The sequence below is a fragment of the Thamnophis elegans genome, chromosome 7 (genome assembly GCF_009769535.1).
Source record: "Thamnophis elegans isolate rThaEle1 chromosome 7, rThaEle1.pri, whole genome shotgun sequence".
In the NCBI taxonomy this organism is placed as follows: Eukaryota; Metazoa; Chordata; class Lepidosauria; order Squamata; family Colubridae; genus Thamnophis; species Thamnophis elegans.
In genome coordinates this window covers 60,628,662-60,645,662 of record NC_045547.1, presented here as the reverse complement: position 1 = coordinate 60,645,662, position 17,001 = coordinate 60,628,662, and the positions used below count along the sequence as shown (strand labels likewise).

General features: G+C 35.6%; 1 protein-coding gene across 2 annotated transcripts; it reads right to left on the bottom strand.

Annotated features, from left to right (window-relative positions):
* Positions 1–428: 428 nt before the first annotated feature.
* On the bottom strand, positions 429–16,654 carry ING3 (inhibitor of growth family member 3). Of its 2 annotated transcripts, none has more exons than XM_032221236.1 (12): positions 16,095–16,654; positions 15,866–15,937; positions 13,192–13,292; positions 11,516–11,581; positions 10,523–10,619; positions 9,246–9,317; positions 8,878–8,997; positions 6,704–6,762; positions 5,993–6,183; positions 3,579–3,771; positions 2,000–2,038; positions 429–1,425 (listed from the first exon to the last, which is right to left on the bottom strand). In XM_032221236.1, exons 1-12 carry the CDS (start codon positions 16,291–16,293, stop codon positions 1,309–1,311), a joined length of 1,326 nt encoding a protein of 441 aa, XP_032077127.1. In that variant the 5' UTR covers positions 16,294–16,654; the 3' UTR covers positions 429–1,308. The 2 variants fall into 2 exon arrangements, with proteins under 2 accessions (XP_032077127.1, XP_032077126.1); XM_032221235.1 differs by having other exon boundaries at positions 6,704–6,861; positions 16,095–16,648.
* Between the last annotated feature and the right edge of the window lie 347 nt (positions 16,655–17,001).

The window sequence follows — 17,001 nt, the reverse complement described above, 5'->3', positions numbered from 1 at the left end:
TAATGGAAAAATCCCACTCTATTCTTTCTCAACCATACCATCTTAAAGAACTGCTCTGAATTGCTGAGGATAGAGGAATGTTGGCGACGGCATTAGAAGTGGCAGAAGAAACTAGAAAAGAAACAAAGCATAGTATACTCCACTAATGTAATTTCCTTATGATAGCAACAAATTTGGGATCCAATTCACTGTTTCTTGCCATGTTCTACCAGCTGACTGACCTTAATTCAAAATAACTTTGAATTATGAAATTTTATGCATAAATGAATTTCCTAGATGTAATATAAACATTAATCATTTCCAGTATTGAAAGTGTTTTTTTGCTTATGTGAACGTTATGTGAACCAATTATTTAGCATTATGAATAAGGAAATAGTAAAAATAAAAAAAGAACCACCCACCACACAGTAGACATATTGCTTAGTATGTTGGAGATGGAAACCTTTTATTTATATATTTTATTAAAAAAAATAAAAACTATTTAAAATCCTCCAGTTAGACTGCATATTATGAAAGCTTTCATGAAATGTTGTACTGTCTTTCTTTGATACAGTATGCAAAGCATTAATACTAGCATTTGATTTTTTTTCAAATTTGAACACCTAATACAGTTTCAATTTAAAGGATCACTTGCACAAAAAATAAACACATTTGGTATAAAAAGTTTATCACTTTAACACCATTTTTAATGACTATGCCCTGAATGGACCCCAAACATATAAAGATTAGTGGTATTTTTTTTCCTTTAAAGTGTACAAGAGTCTGTTGCTATGTTCCAAGTACTCCAGAGGATATTAGCCCAGTGTGTGTATACAAGAACCATCTTCTTCAGCCTGCTGAATTCTATTTCAACAAGAGAGCAAGCTCTAAAGGCATTTGAAAAAGTCCATTCTCTTGACAGCCTGACTTCTTTTACCACTTATATACATAAATTCCATAACAGTTCTTGAGCACAGAACATGCAGCAGAATGTCAGCTGAATATAAAATGATTCGAAATGTCCTTTTGCTGGAATTATCTGAAGACCAAGTTATCATAGAATGCCCATTGCTTAGAGAAAATGGTCGGAGTACAAATGTCTGCATATGTTTGCCACTGGAATAATCCATGGCTAACTGGAAAACTATTTATAGCACAGCAGTAGTGCATAAATAATTTAGGTACAATATTAAAACACAGCTAGCAAAATTAAGAAGTCAATATTTTTGACAGCTATATCAATCCTTCTTTGACTAGCTGCAAAGAAGCATTTCCTCCTAATCCACCTCCCAAAGGAATATGTTAACTGGAGTGAAGATAATGCAGCATTTATTTATGCCTATTGCCTCTTCTTTTCATTGCAGCAGTACACTGTGGGCAGTACCATTTTCCTTTTGGTGCTTCTGTCAATCCAACACAGCCATAATGGAACCACTCTATAGGACACTGTAAGAAACATAAAAGAGAAAACATGATAGTCTGAAACATCGATGGTAAAAAAAATATGCAATGGATTAATATGGGACAGATTCAGAGAGACTCATAAATAAAGGAAAAATACCAGATCTCTTTAGGAAGCCAGATAAGTCTCAGATGTTATATTTCTTGGCCATCAATATTACCAGGACAACTACTATGTGCTTATTCAGACAGCTTTGTATGTGTAAAATCATCTTTAAATTCTCAAGAGTTGTATTATTTGTCCCCAAAACCATCAAACAGAATCTAAAAGTTATGTCTAGGGTTTAAAATACTTAGTCACACTTCTAATACATTCACTGAAATCCCACAGACAACCTGAAGCATTTCTGACAGTACATCCAACTTTTTCCTCAAATGTATTAGAAGCAGTGAAAAAGAATTGAATACTGATATGCATATATATGTATATATTGTGTTTGTGTGTATTCCACCCCAAGCAATATATCTGATTATCTGTTTAATATGGTTCTTAAAAAACTAAAAACTAAATAAATCAATAAGATATTATTCCTAGTTTCAATTAGTTTTCCATACTTACATCTTGATTATCACAGCCCACCATTTCACCGTATGACACCTATGAAGAATCAGTACATATTATTTGAACATTAGATTTTATATGATCAAAAAATACTTCATATCAAAAAGTTAATAGGAGAGATTGAGATGGAAAGTTCCAACTTTTAATATGCTGAAAGAATAGTCATACTATACGCTCACTTTCCTATTATTGGAACTTTTAGATTGGAGAGGACTTCCAAAAGTTCCCATTGAAATATCCAAGAATTACTGAACTTTTTTCTTTGATCATTAACATTTTAAATTTGAACTGCCCGTTTGGAAACATGGCTATACCAGTTTGGGGAAAACATTTATTTTTCCATTACTATCAGCTGCAACATATAAACACAGGTAACTTTCTTTTCACATATTTACTATCTGTAATCTGGTTTATTTATTATTTGTAGAATATTAGCCTTAAATATTAAGTAGAATGTTGTTTTGACTTTTCAAATACAAATCTGAAACAGCCAATTTGTATGGCTGTCTGAATATAGCTGAATATAGCAATAGCAATATAGCAATATAGCATCAACATTAGATTTTATATATAAAAGCTGTATTTCAAGTTTATTTTTCAACAGAAAATACTTCTAATATCTAATCTGAAATCCAATCAGCAAGGAAGATCTTCATTAAAAGTAAACAAAATAGAGGAAGCAACAGTAATATTAAATACCAATAACATTAAAATAAAAATTGTTTCTCAATCTAGTCATTATTTGAATCAGTCTCTGTAGTACTATCATCTTAGTGATATAATTTTCATTTACTCTAAATAGTATTATCGTTATATTTTAAAAATTTTAAGATTATTTAGTTATTGTAACTGTATTCTACTTTCTATAACTGCAAATCTCAAAATGCTGGGAGTCCATAGAATCAGTTATAGAAATATCATAATCAAAATAAAAAGATTTAAGAATTTTTTTTGCAGAAACTAATTGTGAGATTACTCATTCTACATAAATTTATGCCTATATATTTGTAAGCAGTATTTGAGAATCTATTTGTTTATTCAGATTTCCCATTATGTTATATTTTCTTAGTTTGAACGCCTACAGCCAGATTTATTTTTTGTGTTTAATATTTACATAATATAAATCTGCTAAACACTGAAAAGATTTTACATCCAAAGAGATTTTTGGATGTTACTGCATAAAATGATATGAACAGTTCTTTATTAAATTTACTAATTCTGCATCTTCAAAAATAAAATGAGTAAAAATGAGCTGATTGATGATGAGGATTAGCAGAAAAATTGGATACAGAAGCAGATTTATTTATATTCCTTTGACACTATGCAGACATTTTCAAAGATTTGATTCAAAGATGCACTATATTCTGCATATATCAACAAACTGTTGGTCATCTAGTGTTATAGAATTCATTGTAATTTGGTAATTTTAAATTATGTTATAGTATAAATATTCAAAATTTATGATACATAATTACATATTATCACATCTGTCTCCTCTCAGTAAATCTGCCATGATCAATAAACTAGGCAAACTGCCCTGTCAGAAACAATGTTCTTTCTTTGACAGAATATATACCTGATTACAAATGCAGTAACGTGGCTCATTTGGATCATAGGTCCAATCAACCTGACTATTAGATTCAGACTCGGGAATGGCTGCTGTTTGCTGGGAGAGTTCTTGGGCTAGTGCAGAGGATGAGGAACATGATGACAAAGAAGAAGATGAAGATGATGAGGACGACTGTTGACTTGAAGATTTGGTATTGTTTCTGGAAAATTAACAAAAACAGGTTACTATTCTGAAAACAACAAAAATTAAAAAAAATTGTGACGATACAATTTTAAAATGATTTCTAAGTTAAGCCAGTATGTACGAATACTGTCCCCTTCACTTACAAAAAGCTTCAATTTTCTGTCTGGGGACTATGCATAACATCTGAATAAAATAATCTACATTTTCTTCATAAGGGGAATGTTGAGGTCCAATTAAGATTGTGGTGGTGGGGATTATTCTTCTTTGAATTTTTCTTCAGGAGTTTTTGTTAAAGAAGGCAATGTATCACAAATGGCATACAATGGAATTTAGAAACTAATTATAATTCATTGAGAATTCTTTTGTTAGAGCCCTTTTCTTTAAATATCAATTTCTTTCAGTACAGGAGAAAACTTCTTGCAGACTCAGAGAATGTATTTTCTTGCCTTCGCTGTAATAATTCATCTTCGTATTGTTAAGTAACAGGGCAAATAACATATTTTAAAAACCTTCAGTAACCATAGCTCTTGAATTATTCCTGAAGGGAAGTCTGAATACGGAACATTACAGAAATAAAAAGGCTTAGAAATTTGATAACTTAATTGCTTCTGCGCCTTAAGGGGATGAGCCGGATTAAGACAGCAAGCTCATACTGCGCCCCACCCCCCCCCCCAAAGGTGAAAATTATTGTAGTGGTTGCACTCCATCTGGTGGCCAAAACGAATAACGTTTCCTATTTTTTTTGACATGAAACTTTGGCATAAAATTGAATTTACAGACCTGGAATCTACCCTCATTACATTTCTATTCAGATCCTAAGAAAGGCGATAGCAGCAGAAGGCACTATAACCTATCACCCGAGAATGGCATGGATTCAGTGCAAAAAGGTGATTAGCATGCTCAGCTTTTTTTACTCTTGCTTTAACTACTTGCTGCTTAATATACATATCCTTTTTTAAGTCTTGGGAAGTTGGAAATTGAAGCTGGAGATTGTCCAGAAAAGCAGCAAAAGAAAAGTTCTTGTTTTGTTATTACTGCTGTTAACAAAGAGAATAAAGGTGGTCTTGGAAAGACTTAACAGAGGGAACACAACTACAAATAGTCCTCGAATTAAAAAAGTTCATTTAGTGGCCATTCGAAGTTCCAATGGCACTGAAAAAAGAACTCATGACTATTTTTCACATGTACCATTGCAGCATCCCCATGGTCACGTGATCAAAATTCAGACACTTGGCAACTGATTCATATTAATGACGATTGCAGTGTCCCGGAGTCACGTAATGCAACCTTCTGAGCAGAAAAGTCAATGGGGAAGCTATATTCACTTAACAACCATGTGACTAACTTAACAACTGTGGTGATTTACTTAACAGTAGCAAAAAAAGTAGTATAATGAGGCAAAATTCAATTTACAGATGTTTTGCTTAGCAACAAAAATTCAATTGGATTCAATTGTGATAAATCAAAGACTACCCGTAGTGTCAAAGACTACCTGTAGTGTAAAAGGTTTACAGATAGTCCTTGGTTACAGTGGCAACTGGGACTATATTTGCTAAGTGGTGTTGTCGTAAAGAGCAATGTCACATAACTAGATTACTTAGTGATGGCAATCCCAGCAGTTTGGTTGCCAACTGCAGATTAAAGAAGGGTCTCATGTGATCCGACTGCTAGGCAAGCAGGCGCTAGGCAAAAGCTGTGGCTGCCACCACTGAGTGTGGGTGACCTGGCAGGGACCATGAGTGAGATTTCCATGTACTGCCGGAAGGGGTGCTATGGAACACAAGATCCCTGAGATCGCCTAATCCATAACAAGGTTCCTTGGGAGAAAATGTTGCAAGAGCAACTTATAGAAGTTTGCATCTTATAGAAGTTTTCCCTGGCAGTTTCCCCATTGTGCAAATTATTCAATGCAATGTTAATTGCAAGCTGTGCATCTGAGAACATAAGACTGTGATCATGTGACTGCAGAGATACTGATGGTGGGAACTCTTAAGAAATGGTTGTGGAATCCTACATGCAGCATTGTTGTAATTTGAACGGTCACTGAACAAGGGGTTGTAACCTGAGGACTCTATGTAGGAATGCTGGACAATAGCGGTAAGGAATTGGGATAGAATTCAGAAGCAATAAATCCTGCATCTTTGTCATACAATTTTGTCTTTCCCAGATAGACACTGCAATCCTCTTTTGAATGTCTCTTACAACAAACAAAGAAGCTACAATTTTAATGAACGTACTTGCTTTTTCTACCACTCCGTGAATCTGTGGTTGATGAACTCAATGTCTGTGATAATGTGGATGCCAAAGCAGATGATGTATATCCTGCTGTGTCCCTGGATAATGCAAATTCTCTTGCGAGTTGGAAGTCATTGTTCTTAAAGGCTTCATAGCTTGCCTTTAAGCTCGATGTCCGTCTTCCTTCTTTCATCTAAAAGAAAAACAGCAATATTAATGGCGGGTTTCAAATTTAGCCTTATTTAAAATACATTGAATACAGAAGTGAAACACTTGATTTTCACTGCTTTCCTGCATGAGCAAACCTTGAGCTAATCTGTAATTACATTATGGAACTGGTAAGCTTGTTTAGTGTAAAATCATTTAATGAATACCTTACTTTCTTCCCTAAAAAAATACTATAGGTGAGGTTTGAGCTTCAAAATATTGCAAGAAAATTATTGGTATTTTCCTCTGGCTTGTCTCAAGCACATGTAGATAAAATTAAGGAGAATTACAGGTTTACAAGTTTAATCTAGTGGGAAAAGGTTTCAGAATGTCCCATATAAATCTCTCCTTTCCTGTGAAACTTACATCCATGAAATGTCAACCAATAGATATGACATCATTGAAAACAATTGTTTTGAAATGCCAATAGCAAATCTAATGAAATAAAAGATGCTCTAACAACCTGTTTGGGGCAGGTATTTTAAAACATGCTTTGAATTCCTTACCTGTGCTGTGGCTTGCACTGCCTGAGCTGCTGCCATGGTGATAGCACCAGCTCCAGCTCCTGAAGATAATGAGCCCAGGTTATACGATGCCAATGGCTGAGAAGAATTTGCATTATATGCACTGTTGGATGAGGATGATGAATTACTGTTTCGACACCCTTGATGAATAAAGGGAACATATTTATATAGTCTAAAATGAGAACTAAAAAAATAAATGTCAGAGAACTGGAAATCAACTGTGTATGAAGGAAAAGTTAGACAGTGTGCTAATTAAGAAAGGAAAATATAGATTTAATGATGTGGAAAGATTTTGGTGCTGTATCAGTTTCTCTGTATTGTTTGCTCTCTCGCCCAAAGACTAAAATGTAACGAAGTTATGGAAGAAATGAATTCTTTATTTCATGCTTTAATAAACCATTTGATATGATTAAAAAAGGAGTGTTTTGGGAATTCAAATTTAAATGTAGGGTGATTTTTAAAATACAATGGTATGGCAAATACTACAATACTCAACATTGCATGTTTTGAGAATCAAATTATCAGCAATAAAATATTAACATTTTTCACTACTTAGTTCAATTATATGCTATCACAAATAAAATGACACACACCTATATTGAGATGCAACATGAATATTATTAGGACAATGCAGAAATTTGCAAAATTTTACTTGGCTCTGAATCACTTCTCATGCACTTTTAAGTGTATGTAATTTAAAATTATGCAATGGTAAGTAAAATACATACCACTCAGAAAACTTGAAAATATTTACTGCCTTAAAAAATATTTGCAGCCATAAGTAAATAAGCAGTTTGGCCTAAGACAAATATCACTCTTTATCAAAAGCATCTTTTCCCAAACTTGTCTTCCAACTGTAGGGAAAGTCTGTTTTTTTGTTTAAATTTCTGCCTAATCTTCAAAGACTAATTCTCTTTCCTGGAAAGATAGTAATAGTGATGTCACAAATGAGTTAGCACATATGCAAGGCTAAGTTAGAAATGGAAAAAATGAGACATTGAACAAAGAATGTAGAGAAAAAGAAGGAAGGAAATAAATAGCAGGAATAACTGGGTGAAAAGAGATTGTAAATCATGAGCTATATGTTATTCCTGGTGTCAACAAGATCCTTCCAGATGTGATAAGGCCGTTTTCTTAGCTACATTCCTCCGCCCATTTCTTCAGAAACAGATAGAGGAAACATGTTGCATTGAATCAAATAAAAGATTAAAAGACTTAGATCACAAATATACTGTTACCCTTGTTAGTGATAGGGTGCTGCAACCTTCTGCTCAATCTGGTTGCTATCTGCTCAGGATTAAGTACTTAAAATTGTGCATTGGCTATTTATATGCTTCTGGGGAAAATTCAAGGCATTGGCAGCCCTTCATGGTTTAGGACTTGGTGATTTATGGGTCCATTGTTTTCCTGAACGTTTCTATCTGTCCCTTGTAGTCTGGCAGAAGAACCTTTAAGGTCTCATCTGCTTACAAGTATCAGTCAGGGGGTATCAGGAGGAGCCTTTTATGTTCTGGTGCTCACCCTCTTGAATATTATCTCTCTAGAGATGAGTTTGGCTCTGTTCCTGTTGGCCTTCCAATAATGCCTAGAAGACTTGCCTCTATTGAGCCTGGGACCCAGAATGTGTGATGAAGACATCTCCTGGTTCTGCTGAATTATTGACTTCTGATTTTTAATTTTTCCCTGATATCTCTTTTATGTATTTTTATATGTTTTATCTTTTTTAATATTGCTGGCTATCCAAACTCATGTTTTTGAGATGGGTGGTCATATAAAACTAATAAATAAATACATTAACTCTCTCTGAATTGAAGAGCATGGCTTAAAGATAAAGAGTTAAGTATAAAGAAAAAAATGCATTACTCATTTTTTGTTGGGCATAATCCTAGCAGGGAGCTAACCAGAAATCAATGGCACTTTGATTCTGTTTAGTCTATTTCCCCCTTGTTTTGTTAAAGCTGTTTTTAATTTTTGGACTACTCTGCACTTATAGCTTATAAGTTCTGTCATACAGCTTTTAGAAGCAAATGCTGCGGCAACCACTTTTAAATGAAAATTGTATCTGCTTTTTTCCTCAAACAACACTGTTTCTGAATATAGGATCAAAAATGATTCAGTTTGCTTAGATTTTCACTTAAGTTTATAACAGAAATTACCTTGTGCATTTTCTTTAGAGGCATCTGAAGTGAGAGTTGACAGAAGAGCTTCAGATTTAAACTTCTTTTCAGGTACATGGTCTGCTGCTGCATGATGAGAGGAGGGATTGTGTTTCCTTTCTGTATAAAGAATTTTAAAAAATCTGTCAGTCCAAAAGTCTAAACTGAGGTGTTGAAATGAAAATGACATACTTCTAAAAACATACAAAGCTTAGCCTTATCAAGCCGTTTTTATCAATTTAGATTCACTGAATGTATTCAAGCATTTGTGCAAATTCCAATGGCAGCTTTAGGAGACAGCCGGCTTTTCATATAGATTAGTTTTACATTCATACTAAATCACATTAAAGGCAAAATATTCAACTTACTTTCTACTGGAGTGTGAGAATGTGCGTGATGATTATTCAATGGTTGTGAGGGTGTATCCAGTTCCAAAGAACCTGTCAGGATAATGAATACTTCTTTTAATTCCAAATATGGTTTTGACAAAGTACTGTAAATATGGCAAAAAGCATCCTGACACCATGGATTGTTTACTTATCTTTTTCATTCTACTAGATTTTTATCTTGTAGAACTAGAACATTCCTAACTCAAAACCTCAAAACTATGTAATTAAAACTTTACAGGGTAAATAAACCTCTTAAAATAAATAATTTCTACCATTTCCATTCTATTTTTTCAAAATACTGTATATACTCGAGTATAAGCCTAGTTTTTCAGCCCACTTTTTGGGCTGAAAAAAGCCGCCTCGGCTTATACTCGAGTCAGTGAAAAATTTGCCCGAAATGGAGGAGAAAAAGGGGCGGGGCCATGCCGCTGGGTGACACTCGTGAATGGCCCAGTGCCCCTGTGAGTTTCCCCTCCCTCTGTGTCAGTTTGCTGCGCAGCGCGCACCGCACCATCCCCCCTCCTCACGTTCTAATGTAATGCAGGGCTGTCTTACGATTCCCCTTCCTCCCCCTCCTGCCGCTCTGCAACGATGTCCCACCTCCTCTTTGTTATGGCAAGCAGCCACATAGCGATGTCCCACCTCCTCTGGTACAGTGATCCAATGATAGGAATCACTGTGCCGTGTGTCATAGGAGGCGGGACATCGCTCCCGCGGCTGCACGGGACATCATCATCACAGCGGGACATCAGCATCATGAGGTGAGTGAAGTATTTCATTGAATACACCGCTAGTTTACTGTTTTTCTTTGAAATAAATATTCAAAAACATTATTGGTATCTATTTTTATTTTTGAAATTTACCGGTAGCTGCTGCATTTCCCACCCTAGGCTTATACTCGAGTCAATAACTTTTCCAGTTTTTTGTGGTAAAATTAGGTGCCTCGGCTTATATTCGGGTCGGCCTATACTCGAGTATATACGGTAGAAAGCAGATTCAAGGATTTTCATGCTTTATCATGCCTATCATTCTTTTACTGAATCAAATCTAAATTCTAATCTAATTCACATGTAAAATCACTGCAAATCGCAATGTTACTTTAAATTCTTAATTTCAGATCCATTCATACCACCTTTGAACTGGATCTTGGGTGCTTTGCACACTATTAAATGCCTGGTACCATTAAACTAGAATTTTATCATCATACAATATTATATACACTAACATAATTCTAAAAGATTATCACACATACTTACGTCTTTCCAGTATTTCGGTAATACCAGCATTATCAGCTTCAAGTTCCATTTTAAATTTAGCTAATTCCTGGTCCAATTTTCTTAAATGACGGTCTACCTAATTTAATAACAGATTTTTAGAACTGGCAGCTTATTTTCAACCAGCATTATCATTTCAGACCTTTGGAAGGGTATTAAGAAAATGAAAATTTGCCATATAAAACACACGTAACAGAATCCTTAACCTAAAAGCATTCATACACTTACATGAAATACATTTATTCATTCATTACATTTATTCAATTCTCTCAATAGATCTCTCAACTGTTTTAAATACTGTATCAAAATCATGTTTCACCATGGAGAGGATATTGTAATGGAAATAATACTTCTGTTAATACCCAGATGACAAATTCCACAAAATAGCAATAAGGTATCTGCTTCGCCACTTTCCATTTATATTTTGGTTCCATTTCATCTCCCTGTTCTGTCTTGTTTCCCTGCACTCATATTTTTCATTGTTTGCCATTATATGAGGTCATCTGTCAACTGACAAATTGGGCTATATTGAAACATGGGTGACAATCTTACCTTTGTGACCTATAGTTCAGGATGTATCATGCAAACTAAGACAACTGAGCTGAAAAACCGGCTAAATTAATACAAATTTTAAGCCTCTATATACCCTCTCAGATTTCAATTAACAACTGATAAAGGCTAGCATGAAACTAAATGGGTCTTTCTTCTTAGAAAATAAGCTATAAGTCAGGCCACGCAAACCATGTAGTCAGCAAGGAAGCTAACACAAAAACCGCCACAAATTTGGTTGTAAAACAAGTGGTACAAATCCAGGCAAGAGCTCTGGGATGATCAAAAATTAGGGCAGATCTGCATGTGTTAATGAAAATATATTTATTTCTATTTTTATACATTTACATTTATGTAAAATGTTGAAAGAAAGTGTCAACTGAAGACCACCATATAAATCAATTCAAAATTTTCTATTTTACTTACTAAATCATAAATTTGATTAGCCAACTGTACTTTTTCATCTGCATCTTCTAGCGCTTTGTAGTAATCCTGCATCAGAAATATTACGTAAGCAAATTGGTCACAAATATTATTTAGTAACACATTAATAATTACTAAGTGAACTAGGGCAAAATTATCTATCAATGCATAATCGCACTATATTAATATATTAAAATAAAGCATATTTTAAGATAGATTAATATGTGTGGACTACTGCAATTTCCTCTATATGGAGATTCTGTGAAGAACACACAGAAAGTTCAACTGGAACAGCTTGCAGAAACTCAGATGGGTGTATCTAGATTTATCCATCTGAAAGTGTTACTGTAAGAGTTACTACATTGGCTGTTTGCTTCCAGGCACAAATCAAGTTGTTGGGAGACATACTAGGACTCAGGACAGGTAATCTTTAGACTGTCTGGGCTGAGACTGCCCTTCCAGTAAAAGCTGGAAGAAAATGCTTCAAAGCTTTTCAGTAATTGTGTAACACTGCCACCACCACCACAACCCTTGAAAAGCTTGCACTTTGATATCTGGAATACCTCCTCCTTTTGGGCTTTTAAAAATCTTTAAAGGCCCAGCTCTTCAGCAAAGGATTTGAAAACAATGAAGATTGATTCCATAGGTGATGCTATTAGGCAATGTTCTAATTATTAATGCTCATGTTATCTGTTCAAAGAAGTTTTGAATTAGCAACATACAAGCTGTGGTAAATAAGTGAATATAAATATATTTCTGGAACCATGATTTAACAAATATTCAGAGTTATGAGAAGGTTCAAGGAAAGATAATCAAGGAACTTGAAATGAAATGAAGTCTTATAATAGAGATATAAGAATCTGAATGTATTTAGTTTTAGAAAACACTACTGTATTGTATGATGGAATTGTTCAAATATTTCTATACACAACTTCCATTTAGCAGGATATGATAACAGATTTAAATTTCAGGAAGGCAAACCCCAGTTGAAAGTTAGATAAAACTTCCTAACAAGATTGGTACTTTAATAATGGAACCCACTATCCATGAGTATGATAGAATATTCTTCAATGTATATATTCAAAGCACAGTTTAAATAGTTACTATTTGTCTGAGACACTTAACTTAGATTCTGGAATTGGGTTGAATGTATAAATGTTTATAATTCTATAATCAGTGAAAAAAATGTTATTGAAGTAACCAAGACCTTTGATTTAATTTGTTCCCTTGGTATTTATTCATGTTACTGAATCAAATAGGTATCAAATCAAATTGGAAGATTCGCTGAAGTTGAAATTGTTCCATCTCTTTCCACTATTTTCAAGCATGGAAGATACTGTGTGCCCTTGAATTTGTGGAATTAAAATGAAAGCCAATATCTATATTGAAAACACATTGCATTTAAAAAATCTATCAATACCACTTGTTTGTAAATAGGATAGGTCATATAAAAATTGTATAGGTGTAGAAAATACAGCAACACTGAAATATTCTACAATATTTTGAAATAGGTGAAATAAGTTGTTCTAGACATTCCAGGAACATTTCAAGCACAAAATAGAACCAATTTCCAGCTATGTGTGAAGATTTTGTTATATCTAAACTCAGAAGTAATTTAAAACAAATTCAAGGATCTACTTTGCAATTTTGTTGTAAGAAGGCATTTGCCTTATTCTTACCTTTTTAATTGAAGTCATTTGTTCTTCTCTCCATTCATGTTTGTTTTTCTTTGCATTCATAAAAAATTCATTTACTCTTTGCTCCAGTTGATCCATTGCATCTTAAACACAGAAAACATTCTATATGTTCATTTCTCTAGGTAAATATGTAATCGTTTGAAATAGGGTAACACTAGTAAACAAATATTTTAAGACATTAAGAAAATGACTGGTCATAAGACATAATTTAATTTGTCCACAGAGGTTTGTCTGATTTGTATCCCAGGAGCTCAGGACAGCTAGGAGACTCTTTCCTCATTTTTAATGCACATCAAAAAGACAAGAAAAGTTGATTTGAGAACATGACTTGTCCAAAATTCACAAGTGCATTTCCATGCTGAGGATAGGCTTGAATATGAGTTTCCTTGCTCTAATTTGACATTTTAACTGCTAAACCACTGGCAGTACTTTAACATTATAAGAGACACATGATAACATCTTAACAATATTTTTGTAAAATTAAGTCTTCCTAACTCCAGTGAAATTCCAAAATAAGGAGATATAAGATCACAATATTAGCTGAGCGAAGTACTACAAATGAATTAAGTTTACTTCCATATTTAAGTTTGTCACATTTGTCATAAAAGCTGTAGCAAAGAAAAGTTTTAAAAATCCTAACTTCTGAACTGTCTATATACAGCAGAGCTAGGGTATTTCAGATGTCACTATGCTGTAACCCCTAGCACCCAGAATGAATAAGGCCAATGGTATTGTTGGACAGTACTATAGTAAGAGCCCATCTAGTCCAATGGTTAAGGCACAAGGCTAGAAACCAGAAGAATAACTTCTAGCCCTGCCTTAGACACAAGTCAGTTGGATGACTGTGGGCCAGTCATTCTCTCTTAGCCAGCAAAATCAGGCTCAGGCAACAAGTTGATCGGTCAATTCCTGTCACAACCAATGGATCAAAATTTGATAAAAAAAAAACTAACACCAGGGAGAGGGAAAAAATGTTGGATAGTACTTCTTCTTCTGGTATCATATCCATCATCGGACATTGGCGATCATGTTAGCGATCCTATTTTTATCAACAGCCGGATGAAAAAGTGCTGCTGAGTTTTGTCCAAACCAATTGGACAAACTACTGAAATCAATTGCTATTGAGAATGCATAAATATATCCGAGAATGTATTTAAGCAATTAAATTCAAATGCACCATAAACAATGAGCAAGTCTCAATTACACCTATGTTTCCAAGATGGTTGATTTAATCATGGTTCAGTTAGGGGGAGTTGCATAATATACTAAATCATAAATTAAGCACTTTGATTGAGTCAAAGGGTATCTGCTAAGAGTAATGTAGTTGGCTTTTTATGGCTTACTGTGAATCTTCCAACAAATAGACAAAAATAGGGAAAGTGTGAATAACATCAAGATAATAAAATTGAAATATTTAAGACAAATGATGAGCAACAAGAAATGCCAAATACTTCATACACAGCAGAAGATTCAAAGGAAATTTAGAGCTGGAAGTGATGTACATTCAGGCTGAAAAAAATCTACATAAATTATTGGGGAAAAGTAGTGTTTTGGACAGTATTATGAAGTGTCACTGTTCCAACAGAAGACATCAGAAATAAATGTTGCATATACTGTACAGTATATATCAACAACGTACAGAAAAATCTTTTGTGAGTTCTGCTTATTTACTGTGTTTATTATGCGTAAGGTTGATCATAGCTTTTATTTTACAGATGATTCTGTATAGTGTTAACACCTGGATGGGAAGATCCATGTTCAAGTCCATCCTCTGCCACAGAAACTCTCAAAGAACAACTTAACTCAGAGGGTTATGGGGAGAAATGGGAGAAAGCACTATGTACATAACTATATACATGTATATGTACATATGTAATTATATATATGTATGCATATATGTGTATATATATTAATGTTATGTACATACTGCATATGTATATAACATAGCTATGTGTATTATATATATATATATATTTTCCCACAACTGTCACATTATCTAAGACTTTATTACTATTAGTTTTCTCTTCCTTCCTAGTACTTATCTCTTCCCACTTATGACTATAACCATGTGGCTTATATATGGTATCTTTACAATTATATTGTTTTATTTGTTTCCTAGTATTTGATTGCTTATTAGTAACCTATGACTATCACTGTTTTGTATCTTATGATTGAAGAATGTATTCCATTTTATTTTTCTTTATGTACACTGAGAGCATATGCACCAAAGACAAATTCGTTGTGTGTCCGATCACACTTGGCCAATAAAGAATTCAGTTATGTATCTTGCTGAGCTCTCGAAGTCAGGCGAGAAATGCATGTAAAGCAACCGTATTTCTTAATCCTTATCCATTCCCACACTTCCAGCTTATTTTCATCTCCCTACTAGTGAACTTATGTTTCGTGTTGCTGCAAAGGAGCTTACGGTGCAGGTACAGTTTGCCTAATGTTATGTTTCTGAGGAATTCAACGCTGGTGCGGGCAGCACCTTAAGAAGCCCGTGTCATCTTTCCTTCGACAAGTGCTTCACGCAGGGCTGCGAGGTAGCTCTTCCCACCCTTCCCTCTGGAAGCCCGCCTCAGCGGCTGGCTACTCGCCGGGCTGCGCGCGAAGCCGCGCCAGGGAGGCGGTCGGTGGGCGGGGCTGACTCACGTACTCTGCACCTGCAGGTCCATCTCGCGCATCTCGGTGAACCTGTCGCGGAGATCCATGGGAAGTTGTTCGATCACTGCAGGGAGGGAGGGAGGGAGAAGGAGTGAGTCAGTTAGATGCAACAGCCGCCTTGAAAGAGGGAGGAAGGTGGGCGGAGCCTACGCTGCGCTCTCGCCGTTCCCCCTCCCCTCGGGCCTCTTGCCCCCCGCCGCGCTCCCACTGCAGAGACTCACTCTCGAGGTAGTCCTCCAAGTACAGCATGGTGGCGGCGGCGGCGGCGAGGCACGAGCCCGGGCGGCTCCGTTGTTTCAACGACGAGCGAGGGGGGGGCCTGGGTGGGGTGAAAGGGAAAAAAAAAACACCGCCTCGTCCCTTCCAATATGGCGCCCGCACCGCCAACACCACCAGAGCTCGACTCAGCGAAAACAACATTGGCGGCTGACGGCGCTCGCTTCGGCCGCCGCGCGATTGGCTCCTGGAGAAGGTGACGTATGTTCGCGGTTCACAGGTTCTCGCTGCTTCCTGGGAACTGTAGTTGTTTGAGCACAGGCAGCGTGGACAGGAGGACTCAAAAACTACACATCCCAGAAGCCGTCGATTTTGACGCAGAAGGAACAGGAGGATGTTGTAAGGACGCGGGGAAGTTGGAATTGTCCCTCGATGGCTTAATTACTGACGGCGTTGCTATCCGTGTTTACGTAGACTCGGTGTATTCGAGCTAGTTCGGACGAGCCGAACCACAAATTCATGTAGTTAAAATGCTACTTCTAGGTTAAGGAACATGTTTCAAAAATATAATTTATAATAATTTATTTCCTCCCTTTATAGTTTAATATTAAAGCATATGGCTACGGGAAATTATCCACAATGTTGCCCTTGCTTAGGGCAACTATTAATAGTTCTTTTTTAATTGTTTTTCTAAATTAAGTAGCGGGGTGTGTGAGTAAAGAAAAAAAAGGTTTGCAAAAGTAAATTACAAGGGGTCATTTTTACAGGAGTGGTTTCTGCTAGACCAGGGGTCTCCATCCTGGTCAACTTTAAGACTTGTGGACTTCAACTCCCAGAAATCCACTGGCTGAGAAGCTGGCTGAGGAATTCTGGGAGCTGGAGTCCACAAGTCTTAAAGTTGCCAAGGTTTGA